The following is a 17642-nucleotide window of genomic DNA, read 5'->3' as shown; positions in this document are numbered from 1 at the left end:
GCAAGCCCCAGCCCCACTCCCTGGCAGGAGCTCAAAGGCCGGATTAAAACATCTGAATTTCTGGATGTGGCCCCTGCGCTGTAGTTTGCCCACCCCTGAAGTAGAGCTAAACAAATAAAGTCTTACAATGGTAATATAGTCACAAAACCATCAAATCCAGGCACACTTGCATTCTCCCCCATCATAGGGGAGACTCTGGTTTAATTCCTTGTCTATTATGTACACAAATTTCAATTTTCAGAGTAACAGCCGTGTTAGTCTGTATTCGTAAAAAGAAAAGGAGTACTTGTGGCACCTTAGAGACTAACCAGTTTATTTGAGCATGAGCTTTCGTGAGCTACAGCTCACTTCATCGGATGCATAGCATATCGTGTGAGCTGTAGCTCACGAAAGCTCATGCTCAAATAAACTGGTTAGTCTCTAAGGTGCCACAAGTACATTGAAATTTGTAAAAAGAAAAAAGAAAAGGAGTATCACTGCCAAATTAATCAGGTCTGGTCTACACTTATAAATTAGTCTATGATCTAGCTATGTCACTCAGGGCTGTGCAAAATTTCATGCCCTGAGCATCATAAGAACATAAGAATAACCCTACTGGGTCAGACCAAAGGTCCATCTAGCCCAGTATCCTGTCTTCTGACAGGGGCTAGTGCCAGGTGCCCCAGTCGGAATGAACAGAACAGGTAATAATCAAGCGATCCATCCCTGTTGCTCATTCCCAGCTTCTGGAAAACAGAGGCTAGGTACACCATGTCTGCCCATCTTGGCTAATAGTCAATGATGGACCTATTCTCCATGAATTTATCTAGTTCTTTTTTAAACCCTGTTATGGTCTTGGCCTTCACAACATCCTCTGGCAAGGAGTTCCACAGGTTGACTCTGCATTGTGTGAAGAAATGTTTCCTTTTGTTTTAAACCTGCTGCCTATTAATTTCATTTGGTGACCCCTAGTTCTTGTTTACTACTTCTCATAATACACTTCCTTATCTACTTTCTCTACACCAGTCATGATTTTATAGACCTCAATCATATCTCCTCTTAGCCATCTCTTTTCCAAGCTGAAAAGTCCCAGTCTTATTAATCTCTCCTCATATGGAAGCCATTCTTTACCCCTAATCATTTTTTGTTTCCCTTTTCTGAACCTTTTCCAATTCCAATATGTCTTTTTTGAGATGGGGAGACCACATCTGCACACATCATAGTTAGGTTGACCTAACCCTCAGTGTATATGTGGCTAGGCTGATGGAAGAATTCTTCCGTTGATCTAGCTATCACCTCTTGGAGAGGATTAACTACGTTGATTGGAGGTGCGGGGGGCGATCTCTTCTGTTGATGCAGGAATCATCTGTACTACAGTGGCACAGCTGCAGCACCATAGCTGTGCCTGTGTAGCAGCTGCAGTGTAGACATTCTCTCTGTAGAGGAAAGGAGACCTGGAATCACTCAAAAGATCCTCCAACTGACTACTGAATGGCTGATGAGCTGTGTTGTCCCACTCAGTATTATATCATGTATGATAAAGGGCTGGTCTTCTACACTTATTGGCATAACATGTCAGAAGTATGTGGGGGGTGGTGGTTTTTTAAATATATATAATTATGCTAGTAAAAGCCCTCATCTAGATGCAGTTATACTGGTATAAATACCTTATCCTTGTGTACACTGAGGTGGACAGAATACCATTTTAATTACGCCAGCATGGTTACAGTGTAAGTGTAGAGACAAGCTGATAGATCCATGGGGAAAGGGGAAATATACTATGAAGAAGAAAAAGGAGAAAAGGGGAAAAAAAAAAGATTCTTAGGTATCCACTAGGGGTATGCTAAAAAGAAAAAATAGAGTGCAGCCATTTTCAATGTAAAGGTGATGTGATGTAAGATAAGTTCTCAGTATACTTACATTCCAAATCATTTCTGACAACAGATTCTTTGGGACAGGAGCAGGGTTAGGTTAAAAAGTGCAGTGTTAAAATAGTTGATAGGTTCATTGTAAATTACTGCTTCAAAGTGTAAAACTGAGATTTCAGTTCAAAATCCTAAAACCTATGAACTAAGATAGAAAGCAAGATTGTCTGGTTGCGGAGGCTGAGAGAAAGGTATATGCTGCATGGCACCTAAGTAATAGCTGCATGTGTGGGGACAGGGCATGCAGGGGTGACTGGAAGGTGTGCCTGCAGCATTGTCAAAGGAAAGCATTCAAAATTTATTAATTGGGTTAAAATCATGAGATTTTAAAAAATTGATTCCTTTATTGCGTGTGTGTTTTTAGCAACTGTGAGGACTAGAATTTACTCAATGTTGGCAACTGTTGTGATTTCACCATTTCATGATATGTGGTGTTTTTCTTAGAGGCTTGGCTCCTGGAAGCAATGGACTAGGGGAGAAACTCAGCTTTTGTTTAAAAATGAATTTCTGGTCCTCACAGTTGTGGAGAAAAGCCTGAGAACATGACATGAGTGCACCCAAAAGGCTCAGTAACCAGAAGACAAATAAAAATCACCTAAAATGTAGTAGTAACAAAAATTCTTTTTAAAAATCACTCATGCCTTTGAGGGGCCTGACCGATACATTGCTTGAGGTTAGCATTACTACTTTTTGTTTAAAATGAAAAAGAGTCTCACACGATAATCGTAGAAATGTAGGGCTTGAGGGGCCACTGAGAGCCCAGAATAACTGCTGTTTTCACAGCTGCATCACAGTATTGACTCGTATTCAATGTGCAATCCCCTAGAACCACCTGCTGTGACTCCAGGAACCGGGGCTTTATCGCCACCTGATAAAACTGACCAAGCCTGGTTTGTGGGATGGCACCGGGGGCAGTGGCTGGGGCAAGGGGCGTGTTGTCTGGTGCGGAAGAGCAGCTGAGGTGAGGCAGCATCTACGTCGAAACCTTTGGGGGGTGGTTAATTGATGGACGATTATTCCTAGTCCCACCCAAAGATTCTGTGAGCCCCGCGCAGCAGCAGCCAGAGCGTCACCTGGGCACCCCTTACTACAAGTCCCAGCATGCATTGCTCCCTAATACTACCGGCAGCTACAGGCGCTCTATCTGCGGCCCGAGCAGTCCGGCCGCATTGCATGCCGGGAGTAGTAGTCTCTGGCAGGAGAGGCGGTCCAGTGCCCACCCGTGGACCACAAGGAAGGAAGGGGTGCGCGCGCGTTTTTCCAAGTAACAGCGCGAGCGAGGTAGCGGGAGGAACGCAGACGGGTGCCACAGAGCTCGGCGTGGTCTCCATGGTAACCGGCTACTGCTGAATACCGAATGCCGCTGAGCCACCGTGACAAGCGCCTAAAATAGCGCGAGGCCAAGGGCGCCTGCAGCGGAACTGGGGGAGCGCGAGGCTCCAACGCTGCTTGCTCCGCCCCAGGGAGCCGGTTGCTGCTACTCCAGGCGGTTCGCCAACTGCTGCTCCCCCCTAGGGGAGGCTGGCGGCAGGCGCAGGCAGAGCTGGAGCTGGGGGACAGCGGGAGCGGGGGCTCGGCCCCGCACGGAGGGGCTGGGTGGGTGAACGCCCGGGGGCGCTGCCTGCCAGATTGGCCGCTCTCTACTGGGTGGGTCTGCGCCGCTCGCGTGAAGCTCCCGTGGGTGGCGGGAGGCTGCGCTACAGTCTCCTGGAGCCGAGGCTGAAAGCGACTCCTGGGAGCTGTCCGAGCTCCTCTGGGTGTTCGCCGTTCCGGGCCGGGCCCCCGTCGTGTTCTCCCCACGCTGCCCCTGCAGGGCGGCTCTGCGCATGGAGGCCTGCAAGCCTGGGGGCCTACTTGCCGGAAGAGTTAACAGTCCCGTTCATTCCCAGAGGTGTGAAACTCAGAAGAGCAAGTCGCACCGCGCGGGCGTGGGAGAACAGTGGTGTGGAAGCATCACTGGAAGGAGAAAAGGCGTGGCTGGGACTTTGTTGTGTCCTGGGAGTGAAATGGTGTATAGCAGCTGCTGCATCCAGCGTCCGTGTCTGAGCAGATATTAGAGCTGTTCAAACTTTGACCAGAAGCCAAAATGGCCCCAGTGGTAGAAAAGGTGCAAGACCCAGCCCCTTCACTAGACTCAGTACCAATACAGGGATAGATTTTTCTCCCTAGGACCCAGTCCATCAGGCCTTTTTCATGTGAGTAGTTCCATAATGGCCAGAGTTGGTAAAGCATTTTGAAATCCTTTGATAAAAGGTGCTGTGGTATAAAACAAATGTCTGGAAAGATGAGGGTTCTGTAGTGTCTCAGAGGTGAGAATACTGACCTTGTCCTTATGGTAAAAGACACAGTGCAGTGATTCAATAAGGGGGAATGACCCTATAAAATCTTATTGATTCACTTCTGGGCTACTTGTGGCACCTTAGAGACTAATCAATTTATTTGAGCATGAGCTTTTGTGAGCTACAGCTCACTTCATCGGATGAAGTGAGCTGTAGCTCACAAAAGCTCATGCTCAAATAAATTGGTTAGTCTCTAAGGTGCCAAAAGTACTCCTTTTCTTTTTGCGAATACAGACTAACACGGCTGTTACTCTGGAACTTCTGGGCTACTCTCTGTTGAAACTGCCAGTTGTGATGGTCCTTTGTGGACCGATGATTTATTCTGACTTTTATTTTTCTTAAAGGGCATTATCAGATATTTAGAAATCTCCCAACAGATTGTATAAAACTGCTAAAAGGAGTCTGTGTAGTTCCAGAATATTTTCATGTTAAAAACCTATGTTCATAATTTCCCCTGACATAACATGGCAGTTAACTGAAAAGATACCTTTTGGCATTCTTTCCATAACCAGCAGAAAAGAAACGAGGCCTCTTTTCTACCCTCACCTCTCCCACAGGAAGCAATATTATAATGGCAAAGTGACAAATTCTAGATCCCTTATTCTGCCTTTACTAAGGTGCAAGGTTTTGGCCTGAAGTTAGGTACATACCTGCTCGAGCATCATTTCAACTCATTAAACAAGCTTTTTATTATTTAAAAGCAGAAGCAATGAACAAAATACTATTCGGTTAGTGGCAATGTAAACACAGTAAGAGTTACTAATAAAAATAGTGTATGTTATGGTTCATAGAGATACTTGGGATGAGTTTTGTGGCCATGGTCAAAAGACTGAGTGGCTTTAATATCAGAAGTGTTAATACAGTAATCACATTTCGTTCTTGAGTTGGCTTTGAAAAGACTGAATTTTATAAGCACTGACTTGAGCAGGTATATAATGATCTTTACAATTATATTGCTTGCAAACTTTGTCACACTCTTAAAATAATAGTTAAATTGTGGTTAGTGATTATCTTACTGCAAAATTGAAGATTATCTGTAATTCAAAAATTTTAGTACACTTGTTTCTCACCTGAAGATATTCCACCTTAACACATAGCTAATAATGTTTAGTTCAGCTGTTTTTGTTAAAGTTTAAATATAAACAATAAACTATGAATACAGTAAGACTGAAACAACCTGATACAACAGAGTGCTGTATTCTCATTGACTTCAGTGGGAATGGAAGATAATTGGCACCATAGAGGATCAGGTCCTAAAATATTTGGTGCCAGTCACTGTTGATCGTAGACTTATTTGCTGTTTGTGAATTATTCTTTGGAGATGCCCAAAGTTTGTGCCATTTTTGGAGGATCCCGAGGAATTGGAAAAGCTGTTGCACAACTGCTGGCATGGAAAGGATACCGCTTGGCTATTATTGCTAGAAATCTGGAAGTAGCTCAAACTACTGTGAATCACCTTGGGGGTATGTATATTGCTTTGTTACTGTTTATTCATGACTGTCCACTGTTTAGGTAACTGGTAAGAGTAATACAGTAATATATCTAAACTGAGCATTTTCCCAAATGCAGGTGAAAGTAAAAGGCAGAGCATCTATTTGAGAATTAAGCCAAATATAGCAAAGCAGATGGAGGATGTACTATCTGACATGGTGTGAATAATGGCCTGGGCCAGTTCTCATGAATGTCCATAGAAAAGTTCTCATTAACTTCACTGGGAGCAAGATGGCCTATTTTGTTTTTAAATTTGTGTAGTTTCAAAATGAATGTCCAGTGAATTTTGTGTATTAATTATAAAGTGCATTTAAACTATTTTTGAGTATAGTAGCGTGCACTGCTGTTTTGAAATTTAAGCCATGAAATCTCGGGCCTGACACTGGCAGGGTTTGTGGTAACTGAAAAAATGGTATTTGCAGATAGGAAAAGTGTGTAAATTCCAAACAGCATTTAAGAACCATCTATTCTTCTGGAATTTTACAGTTATAATATTTTATAACTATAATATTCTGCATTTAAGAGCAGTTCATACAGCACTTTACTTTTTTTCCCAAATATATAATCTTCATAACACTCCTACCAGGAAGGTAAGTAAGTAATTGTTACAGACACCCTTTTACAGATGGGGTAACCCGAGATTAAGGCAGTTGTCCACGGTCATGTGAGTTGGTGACAGAAATGGCATTAAAACTTGGCAATTCTTGGCTTCCAGCCAACCGAGACCTCAAACTGCTCTAGACCACATTGATTCGAAACTTGAAAAGGGCCAAAAAATACAAAACACAATGAAGTGTCGTAACTAATCAGCAGACTTCCTGAAACTTGTCCTCATTTAACTCTCCTTTGAGGTGGAGCAGATTTCTTAAATTAGAACTAGTTCAACATCTGTTTTTACTATTATTTTGCTATTTATATTTACTGTTAGCCTAATGCAACTTCATTTCAATACAGCAGGTCATATGGCACTTAGCTGTGATGTAGCCATGGAACAAGATGTCCAAAATACACTTGAGGAGGTGGAGAAGAATTTAGGTCATGTTAATTACTTGGTTAATGCTGCTGGAGTCAACAGGTTAGTTTTATGTTATAAGTAAGAGTAGGCCATGCATTCTTGTTGAAAGGTACTAAATATACTAACGCCTGTCTACACTGGGGGGGGGGGGGGTCGACCGAAGATATGCAACTTCAGCTACGAGAATAGCGTCGCTGAAGTCGACATATCTTAGGTCGACTTACCACGCATGCTCACGGCACAGGGTTGACTGCTGCCGCTCCCCCATCGACTCCGCTTCTGTGCTCCACCATGGCGAGAGACGGGAGTCAACGGCAGAGCGATTGGGGATTGATCGATCACTACCCATCAATCCAGCAGGTAGTGTAGACGTACCCTAAGAGAGTAACTGCAAAATTAAACACATCGGTAATGGCTCTAAAAATAAATTGAAATGTATCTGAAGACTGTGTATTGTGGTAGTGTTGTTGTAGCCAGAACAACAGATGCAAAACTTGTAGACATAATTACTGCTATGATGATCAACATCCTCCGCAACACATTTTTCAAGATCCATGGGTCTTGTACATGCACTAAATATCCCAGTAACAACTGTGGGTGTGAAATAAGACAATCACTATGCTCTCAAATGAACTGTCACAGAAAAATGAAAAGACAAAAACGCCTTATCACCTGTGGGTGAAAAATTTTCACCAGGCGATTACTCTAGGTATGACCACTCAGTTCTCATTCTCCAAGGAAACCTGCACAACACTTTCAAAAGATGAGCCTGGGAGCATAAATTCATAACTTTGCTAGACACCAAAAAACAGACTGAATAAAGACACTGGATCTATGGCTTATTACAAGAATCTGTGACCCTTCCCTCCCCCGCATGACTTGAGAGATGTCAGCAGTGCAAGTAGGCCGGTATGCTGAACCAGCAAGCCATTTATAGCCGGTATGGCATACCAGAAAGACACCGCAGCAGCCTTGCCAGAGGAGAGGGCTGGGGGTTCTGCTCATATCCCTGCTGGGAGGGGCAGTGGGGAAAGGAGTAGAATGCTGGCAGTTCCTCCAGTGGCTGTACCGTCCCTAGCCTCGCCCACCCAGCCCTGTCTCTGGCAGGGCTGCTGCTGTAGTACAAGGAAGGATGGAGATGCAACTCCGGTGCTGGGAGTTCTGCTCCTTTCTCCACTGCTGCCCCTGCTGGGAGGGGCAGCGGGGAACGGAGCAGAACTCTGGCAGCTCCCTGGCCACTGTACCACCGGCCCCCACAGCCCTGTCTCTGGCACAGCAGGAGGAGTACAGAGCACACCCCCCCCTCCCCTGCCCCAGGTAATATGGGATGGATGTAGGGAGGGGACGGGGAGAGCGTGGGTGCCCTGGGCTGGGGGTGGGGCAGTGAGGAGTCACATGGAGGGTCGCATGGGGTGGTCATGTGCCCCCCCCCCTGTACTGGTAAGACATGGATTTTACGTGCACCACTTGGAGGTGCTAAGGGGCTTTTTCTCCTTGAATAGTCCCTTGAAAAATGTGGTGTTTAGCATAAGTAGTTAATATATTCCACCTTGTGTTTTGGCTGTGACACTAAGGATATGTCTACACTGCAATTAAATACCTGCAGGTGTCCTGTGGGTTTGTTTGTGTTTGTTTTTGTTTTGTTTTAAATACACATTAGGGCTTGGTCTGGAGCCTGAGCTTTAGAACCCTCCCTAGGGTCCCAGCGCTCAGGCTCCAGCTATACCACGATTTTATGGCCTTGCGAGCCTGAGTCAGCTGACATGGGCCAGCTGTGGGTGTCTAATTGCAGTGAGGACATACCCTCCAAGTCCATTTTCCAGACCTGAAGAATAGCTCTGTGTAAGTTCGAAAGCTTGTCTTTCTCTTCAACAGAAGTTAGTCCAATAAAAGATATTACTTCACTCTCCTTGTCTTTCTGTTGTACTCACAGATATAAACTCCAGTACAAAAATATATAAATATATTACAAGCGGTCAAATGTATTAGCTCAGAGGACTATAAACTCCAGTACAAATATATATAAATATATTACAAGCGGTCAAATGTATTAGCTCAGAGGACTGTCAAACACTGTCAGTCCTCTGAGCTAATACATTTGACCGCTTGTAATATATTTATATATATTTGTACTGGAGTTTATATCTGTGAGTACAACAGAAAGACAAGGAGAGTGAAGTAATATCTTCTATTGGACTAACTTCTGTTGAATACATTTGACCGCTTGTAATATACTATCAGCAAAATGGCTGATGCGGGCCTTATGTCTTATTACTGTGCATAATTTTTCAGTGTTATCAAGAACAGCGCTAGTGCATGTAGGGTCAAATTCTTCCCTGGTGGAACTTTATTCTGGGCAATGAAATTTGACCAGGGATGACTTAAACCAGATTTTCAGGGTTTTTGTTTTTTGGGGCTTTTTTGACAGGGATGGCTTGTTGCTGAGAACCACATCTGAAGATATGGTATGCCAAATTAACACTAACCTTCTGGGGACAATGTTGACCTGCAAAGCTGCTGTAAGGCGTATGCTTCAACAGCAAGGAGGTGCTATTGTTAACATAGGTGAGTATCCACCTTAGGCAAGTTGAAGGTGGTTAATGATATTTAAATGACTTTCTTAGACACAGTCTTAGAAATTTCATGTTAAAAGGTTTACCTCTAAAAACATGTAGTAAGAATCCAAAATTGAAACAATTGTAGGAAATACAGAATGTCCTGGAATTAATATTTTATCATTGGGTCCAGTTACTTGTAGAGGGGCATAATCAAATAATAAAAAAATTCTCCACACTTCATTTTGAAAATATTGTGCCTATTATTGTTATGCTTCAAACCTGGAATGAGCTTCAAATGATTAGACCTCTGTGCCCATTTGAAGCTAACTGCAAGATGAAAACCAAAGATTCCTACAACTGAAAAATAAGATATTTCCCCCCTCTATTTTCCCCAGTATATTTACCTGTCACTATTCATAGCGTTTGGTGTAAAGTTAGTTTGGTTGTTTCCTCTGGAGAGTCTGATAGATTTCTCTGTTTGTGAAAGACAGTAATATGTTAAAGAATTAGGAAAATGTGGTGAGTTTTTTTTTTTTTTTATAACCATAACAACTGGGAAGAGGATTCAAAGGCAAGTGTGATATTTAATGTTAGTTTTAATTTTAAAAAAAGACAAGATTACAGATTTACAGTGCCCCTTTAAAGCAATCCAGAAGTAACACACACTATGAAAGGCTGAAGGAGTATTATGTTTTTTCATTTACGATGAATTTTGTGTGTGTGGTTAGTTTTTTTTTTTTTTATTCCTAGTTCTGCAGACCCTTACACATTCAAGTAACTTTTTATGCACGTGTGTTTTCTCATTAAACTCATTGAGTCACTATTTTCTTAGCCTTTCTTTTGTGAACACATTGTTCCTTTTTAAACTTTTTCAGCAACCTCTGAATGTAAACACAGCTCATGTCAATGGTAAATAAAGTCCTAAAACCTTTAGTCTGCATTTCATCATGCTTTTATAATCTTCCTGCAACTTCTGCCAATTATTGCAAGTGTTTCTCTATTTTGATTTTAATTAACAATAAGGCATGGCTTTTTTTTCTCTCTAGGAGGGTATTATTCAGGGAGCTTTGCCACACACTTACTATAATTTTCTCTTGCATATTTGTACGAACTGTACATAGATAGCTAGAGGTTTGCTGTCAGTGATAAGTTAATATGCAGGAAGCAATCTTATTTTGATTACTTTATTTGTAATCTTAACTGTCTCTCCAATAGTTAGAACTCAAATTTTCCCTTGAATACATGCCTAACTTGCAAATGGGGACTCTACATGCATATCAAGCTCTAATAATTGCTGTTATTTAAAAGGATGGTGATTAAAAGTTCTGACTTCAGTAAAGCCACAACATTGCTATTGTAAAAGATTAAATTTAGCCTGTCATTTGGCCTCTGTTTGCTCTTTTGTTTGTTTTAGGAAGTATTGTTGGGCTCAAGGGCAATTCTGGTCAGAGTGTGTACAGTGCCAGCAAAGCAGGGTTAGTTGGATTTTCACGCTCTCTTGCTAAAGAAGTAGCAAGAAAGAAAATTCGAGTCAACATGGTTGCTCCAGGTTAGTTCATGATTAAGATACTAAATCTCTGTACGTTTTTTGTGATTACTTCAGTTATAGATCAGCAAGGTTGGAACAAAGAAGCGCTTACTATTTGCTTATTGTACTCTGAAAGTAAGAAACTATCTATAAAAATACACTGATAGAAAAACACTGCTAAGTAGCAGGTTTTAGGCTAGTTTCCAAACAGAATGGTAATCTTTTATTTAAAAGTTTTTTTTTATACAAAAAATTTTGTCTATCTTCTTACTTGGCCCATTTTTACATATGAATGTGCTTAAGGGAATAAATGTGTGTTCCTTCTTGAGTATCTGTTTTAATTTTGTTTGCTTATCCTTTACGTCTGTGAACTAACCCAGTGTAGAAAAGGAAATTTAAGAAATGCTGCGTGCGGAGGAATTTCTCTTTTATAGGAGATTCCTTTCTATATCTGCATTGTCCTTAATGTTTCAGACTCTTAGTACACAAAAGAAAATGGATAAGAGAGGGCATATTGTACTATTTCCTAATGGGACTGATCTTTCAGTTTCTTAAAGGGACATATAGTTGTATGGGGCAGAAAGGGGTAATTTTAAATTGTTGGATGCCAAGTAATTGTATTATTATAAATTACTAAAAATGTTTAGAGAAACTAGAAATAGTAAGCCAATTCTTACTAATTGTTTCTCTTATTGCCAATTCCAAGATGGGATTCTTTACATACCTTTGGGTACACGATAACTGAGATCAAGCAAAATAATCAAGTTATTGACCATGGCTATTTTGTTAAAGAAAGGAATAGAAAACCTTAAACAAAGCAAGACAAGTGACAGAACCCAACTAATAAACCTGTTACAGAACAGACTGTAATGGAAGTATGCCTCTCTCTGGAGAGCTTTTAGCAGAGATTACGTCTCTGAGAGTGGACTTGCCTTTGGTGTGGCACTTTTTTCTCTTTGTAAATTGAAACGAAGGCCATATTTCCCAAAATTAGTATGAAACCAGACTTAGTCTATCCTTAGAGAACAAAGAATGTTTGTATTCTTTGCAAAATAATTTCAAAAGCAGGTGGATCCTGTTTGGTATATATCATTGATAACCAAAACATGCTATAATTGGGTAGAGTAAGCAATTTTTACTAAATTCCATGAAATCCAAGAAAATATTTAAATCACTTACTTAGAAGAAGCCATTTAAGGGGCTGTCTTGAGACTGGCCAGTTAAGAATCTTATATCCAATTAAATTCCACTGTTTCTCTATTTACTGATGTTTAGCCCCATTTCTTCTCCAAGAATATACAGTTTTCTCTTTTGGTGAATAACAAGAGAAACTATTAATATTTTAAGTTATTGCATTTCACTATTCCAATAAAATAATTAGTTTTAAATCTAATCCTTTAACGGTGTCTTAGTTTATCTCACCATTGTTAAAATCTTGAGGAGGTTTTCTTAGCTTGGTTTCTTTTTGAGTCTTCTGTGTTTTATCGTTGCTGTGGCACCTTGCTTGTAGATGTGGACTGGGTGAATTGTGTAGTGCTTGTTGTTTTTAAGCAGGGTAGAGAGGATGTGTGTGAGGGGTTCTCATTTCAAAGGGGTTTTTTTTTTTATACTTTTCCTGTTTCCATGAAATTATAGGACAGTAAGCCTCTTTCAGACATGTTTAGATTCAAAGTTTGTTGCTGTCTCTTTCATTGGCACCCTGCTTGCAGGGTTAGATTAGGTGACACCTTTTATCTCCTGAATATGCAGTCTGGTTAATGAATATGCAACATTTCTCTAAGTGCCTTTGTTCTTCACATCAGCCACACTATCAGAGGCTTGTTCACCTGCACATCTACCAATGTGATGCATGCCATCGTGTGCCAGCAATGCCCCTCTGCCATGTACATTGGCCAAACTGGACAGTCTCTACGTAAAAGAATATATGGACACAAATCAGACGTCAAGAATTATAACATTCAAAAACCAGTTGGAGAACACTTCAATCTCCCTGGTCACTCAATTACAAACCTAAAAGTGGCAATACTACAACAAAAAACTTCAAAAACAGACTCCAACGAGAAACTGTGAATTGGAATTAATTTGCAAACTGGACACCATTAAATTAGGCTTGAATAAAGACTGGGAGTGGATGGGTCATTACACAAAGTAAAACTATTTCCCCATGCTTATTCCCCCCCCTCCCCCACTGTTACTCACACCTCGTCAACTGTTGGAAATGGGCCATCCTGATTATCACTACAAAAGGTTTTTTTTTTCTCCTGCTGATAATATCTCACCTTAACTGATCACTCTCGTTATAGTGGGTATGGCAACACCCATTTTTTCAGTGTGTGTGTATCTTCCTACTGTATTTTCCACTGCATGCATCCGATGAAGTGGGTTTTAGCCCACGAAAGCTTATGCTCAAATATATTTGTTAGTCTCTAAGGTGCCACAAATCATTCTTTTTTTGCTGATACAGGCTAACACGGCTACCACTCTGAAACCTTTGTTGTTCTTGAATGGCAAAAGCCTCAGATAAATTTAAAAGTTAAAATTAACATTTTTTTTCTTTTTAGTTGGTCCATTTTCTGAAATTTCCAATTTTATTAGTTTGACAGGAAATGAAGTGGTTTTCAAAAAGCCCAAACATTCCTGTCAAGGTGGATTTGATTTAAATCATGATTTAAATTACTAGTCAGGAAGACTCGATTTAATCATGGATTTCTACATAAAAGTGCATTTTTTGTTATAACCTTAATACATATTCTTCACAACTCCGAGAGAGATGTAGGTTTCATTTTCATGCTATACATTTTTAAAGTGATTTATTTTGAAAACTTTTCAGGTTAGTTTTACAGCTATATCAGAAAATGAATGATTGTTTGGTTATTTCATTAACCAAAGGTAATTGAAGCAGCAATTTATGAAGTCATTGGGAGGTGAACGATCTCCAGTTCAACAGGTTAATCATTAATATTTGGAGAATTTTCTTGCCATGCTGTATTAGGAGGAGAACATCACCAGACAGACATTTAAATTTTTTATTTAACTAAAACAACAACTTTGTGTATTCTGGATTTTTTTCTTCAACAGCAAACATATAATATTTTAATAAAACAAGCATGAATTTTTGAATTTAGTTAAACATTCAAGTTTTTTAAAATCAGGTTTGTTTTTATTAAAATTGTTTTTAACTAAAGTAGTTAAATGAAATATTTAAAAATAAATAAATAAATCAATGATGTCAGCCAGGTCAACATGAGAAACTTAAAATTTTGGCTTCTGCCGCCTACTTAATTATTTTGACTTTCATTTTCCCGTTTGTTCGTAATCTGGAAGAGAAAAACAATCTTTCCTGCTTTTTCAGGTCCCAAATGATTTCTCTATTTGGAATGAATTAGTCCAAAGGAAGAAAATATTCTTTCTACACCGGCAGAAGAAGCTACTGCTTTGAAATGAGAGATTATCACTTCAGCTGTCTCTGAATCCAAGTGTTTAAGTGACTTCCACCAGTTCACTGGTGTGACTTTCTTTAAAACATCATCAGCAAACATATATTTCTTGAATGGTTTACCCTTAGCTCTGAAGTTTATTATAGTTGGCATTATGGAGGGATGATTGCTGGATGTCCATGTCATAGCCAACTCCTCTTCCTCAGCAGTTAAGATTTGACTCTGGTACCGAGTATTGAGAATATTTGCAAGAAAATGAGCTGGAGATATGCTTGTCCCATTTGTTTTTTTAATGCTTGTAATTTAATTCTGTCATTGCATATTTCTCTTTTTAAGATGTCCCTCAGTTCCTTCCAAATTTTGGCGTCAGCAGTAAAACAGCTATTTCCCTGCATTTTGTTCAAGGCTACAGAAATAGGCTTCAGGGTACTCAGCATGTGTTCAGCATTTCTCTTAAGCCCAACGTTGAGAACTCTGGCTGTGACAGTGCCATCTATTTTTTCACGATTTTGTTCACAAACTGTCATCAGGTTAGGCCAGTTCTTGATATAGTGCTCAAAACAGTCCACTGCTGAGTTCCATCGCATGTCTTGTGGGAAAGTTAGCTTGGTTCCTCCCACTTCTTTCAGAGCAGCTGCTGCAAAGTGGTTGTTATGGAAGTGTTTTGCAATTTCAACAACATTAGCCTTTATTTCTGGAACACTGAAGTTTTTGGCTACGAGGTGCATCAAATGAGCACTGCAATCATATGTTAGCTTGAGACTCTTCTAAATAATTTCTTCTCATCTTGGATACGTTTGCGGCATTGTCTGTGAACAAGCTGCATACTAGACATTTTGAATTTTTTTCCCACAGTTTGTTATAGCTTTTACTGCTGCTACTTGTAAGTATTCTGCTGTGTGCGCATTTCCTGATGTATCAATTGTTTCTGTAAGGAAGACAGTCCCTTCTTCTGTTGTCACATAAGCACATACAAGAGGATTATTGTGGACATTGCTCCACCCATCAAAACTCAGGTTAACAATTTCACCATCTAGACCTTATGCACACTGCTCAATTTCTTTTTCATACACTTTATCCAGCAATTTGCCTGCAACATCTGCTCTGTTGTGGAGGTGCAGAATTCATGCCCCTGCAAATTTCTTTGCTTCCCCACAGAAAAATGACTTTCTGACAGGGAAGCAAAGGGAAGCTGCAAGAGCAGTCACTTATCACTCCCTAGCAGTGCAGGTACATCGGAGCAGCCAGCAGAGAGGTAAATCACGGTGGGGCTGGAATTAGCTGCTAGTCCATCTTGGCTGGAGGCAGGAGAGGACGGGACTTATTCCCCTGCAAGGAGTGGCAGGGGCTGTGTCAGACCCACCCCCAGAAACCTCCTCTGCTTCCTGCCCCCATAGCTCCTCCGCTGATGGGGGAGGGGTCACTGTATGGGGAGCTGCTCCCCCATCCACCCAACCCCTGTGCATTCAGATCTCCCATACCCAGACACCCCTGCCAAGCTTTACTCCATACACCTAGAACCTCCCTAGCCCTCCATATCTGAACTCCACTGCAATGAACCTCAACCCCCTGCACCTAGACCCCCTGCCTCTGGACCCTCACTCCTACATCCAGACCACCACCCCCCCCCACTGAGCTCCCTGCACTCAAACCCCCACACTGATGTGCCTCACCTCCCTGCACCACCCTGAGTCCCCACATCCAGACCCTGATGCCACTGAACCCCAACTAGCTGCACCCAGACCCCTCCGCTGTGACCCAACCGCCTTCTCCTGGAAGCCCCCCAAGGAGCCTCTGTGAATCCAGATCTCCCAACATCTAGACCCCCCACTGAGATTGTCCCACACAGAAGCCTCTCACCCCACACCTGGATCCCCCCACACTGAGCCCCTTCGCACTTGGGCCCTGCCTGGTTGAGGCTGCCTGCCCCACATTTGGTGCACCTGGTGCAAAGGGGCAGAGCTCCAGGGATTTTCTGGGGCAGGTCCAGGCCTTGTGTCAGAGTCGGGTGCGGCCTCACCGCAGAGTCCGTGTCCCAAGGGTGGGTGGTGATGGGAGGGCTGTGGGGTGATCTCTCACCTTCATGCAGCCAGTGGCATGTGCTCCCCACAGCCATGCTGGAGCCTCTGCTTTTATTTATTGACAAATAAAACTTGCAAAACTTTAAAATATTGTGTGCAGAATTTTATATTTTTTGATGCAGAATACCCTCAGGAGTAATAGAGTGTGTGTGTGTGTGCGTGTGCACACAAAATGTATTTGCACTGAGATTGGATTGACTCTCAGTGAAATAACTATGCTATGTTTTTTCATAAACTTACTTTACATTGGATAAGGATAGGACTCAAGGATCTTATAGAGCCACTATATCATACCAGGATTTCTTACAGACTTCTACAGCTACTCTCATCAAATTCTGCTTACATTTTATGTCACAAACATTTTTTCTCTCTTAGGCTTTGTTCACACAGAGATGACTGCACATTTGAAAGAAGATCAGTTGAAGAAAACTATTCCTCTTGGAAGATTTGGAGAGCCTGATGAAGTTGCACAAGCTGTTGTCTTTCTTCTGGAGTCTCCCTATATTACAGGGCATATTCTAGTTGTAGATGGAGGCTTGCAGCTTCTAATTTAAATGCTACAACAGTACTTATAAAATGACTTGAATGGAGGAAAAAATAAACTTGGCTGATGAAGATTCTGAGGTGTGTAATCAAGATGATGCTTTCATGAGTGAACGCTTTTTAATCAAAACAGTAAAATAATAATGTATAAGTTAAATAGTAAACTCTAGAATGTAAGGTTGTAATGTAATATGTACATTGGTCAGTTAACTAAAGCCTGCATATAGGATGCCAATTGAGGAAATGCATGGTGGATGCATCATAGAACTTTTTTTCATAACTTCTCTGAAGAGGTGGGGAAATGGTAATGATACTGAATCACACATTAAAATTAAATACATTTTTTCTGAATGCCATTCACATTTTATGTTTTGGGATAGAATGGGAGCATCACTCTGAAGGGTCCTATAGCACAACAAGACTTATAATATTTGTAAGCCTGTTCACTGGTCAGTGGTTGTGGTTGCTTAGTTGACCAAATGTTTCTTTTCAGAAGAAATGGCATCATGTGTAACGAAATGGTAAACACCTCTGTAGGAGGAAGGTCCTCACCTTTTTGTTTTTATTCTCCTACCAAATATTTCCTAATCAATACATTTCTGTAGTGGTATCTAATACATGTAAATGGTTTCTTTTATTCCTTGTTTGTAGCTAAGGCAATGGAGCTGGAAGTTTCATAGCTCTCCAGCATAACTGAACTGCCTTCAGGGGATTGAAATAGTGTGCAGTGAAAAGTATTAATCTTG

At 41.2% G+C, this 17642-nt stretch overlaps 1 protein-coding gene across 5 annotated transcripts; it reads left to right on the top strand.

Annotated features, from left to right (window-relative positions):
* Window positions 1-3079: 3079 nt before the first annotated feature.
* On the top strand, window positions 3080-17294 carry CBR4 (carbonyl reductase 4). Of its 5 annotated transcripts, none has more exons than XM_074951124.1 (6): window positions 3080-3236; window positions 5565-5706; window positions 6692-6809; window positions 9178-9314; window positions 10722-10856; window positions 16729-17283. In XM_074951124.1, the coding sequence occupies exons 1-6, from the start codon at window positions 3234-3236 to the stop codon at window positions 16905-16907; spliced, it is 714 nt and encodes a 237-aa protein (XP_074807225.1). In that variant the 5' UTR covers window positions 3080-3233; the 3' UTR covers window positions 16908-17283. The 5 variants fall into 5 exon arrangements, with proteins under 5 accessions (XP_074807225.1, XP_074807224.1, XP_074807226.1 ...); XM_074951123.1 differs by having other exon boundaries at window positions 6689-6809; window positions 16729-17280; XM_074951127.1 differs by lacking the exon at window positions 3080-3236 and adding an exon at window positions 3481-3795 and having other exon boundaries at window positions 6689-6809; window positions 16729-17282.
* The last annotated feature ends 348 nt before the right edge of the window (window positions 17295-17642 follow it).

The sequence above is a fragment of the Natator depressus genome, chromosome 4, assembly GCF_965152275.1.
Source record: "Natator depressus isolate rNatDep1 chromosome 4, rNatDep2.hap1, whole genome shotgun sequence".
NCBI classification, from domain to species: Eukaryota; Metazoa; Chordata; order Testudines; family Cheloniidae; genus Natator; species Natator depressus.
This window is presented reverse-complemented; position numbering and strand designations above follow the sequence as displayed.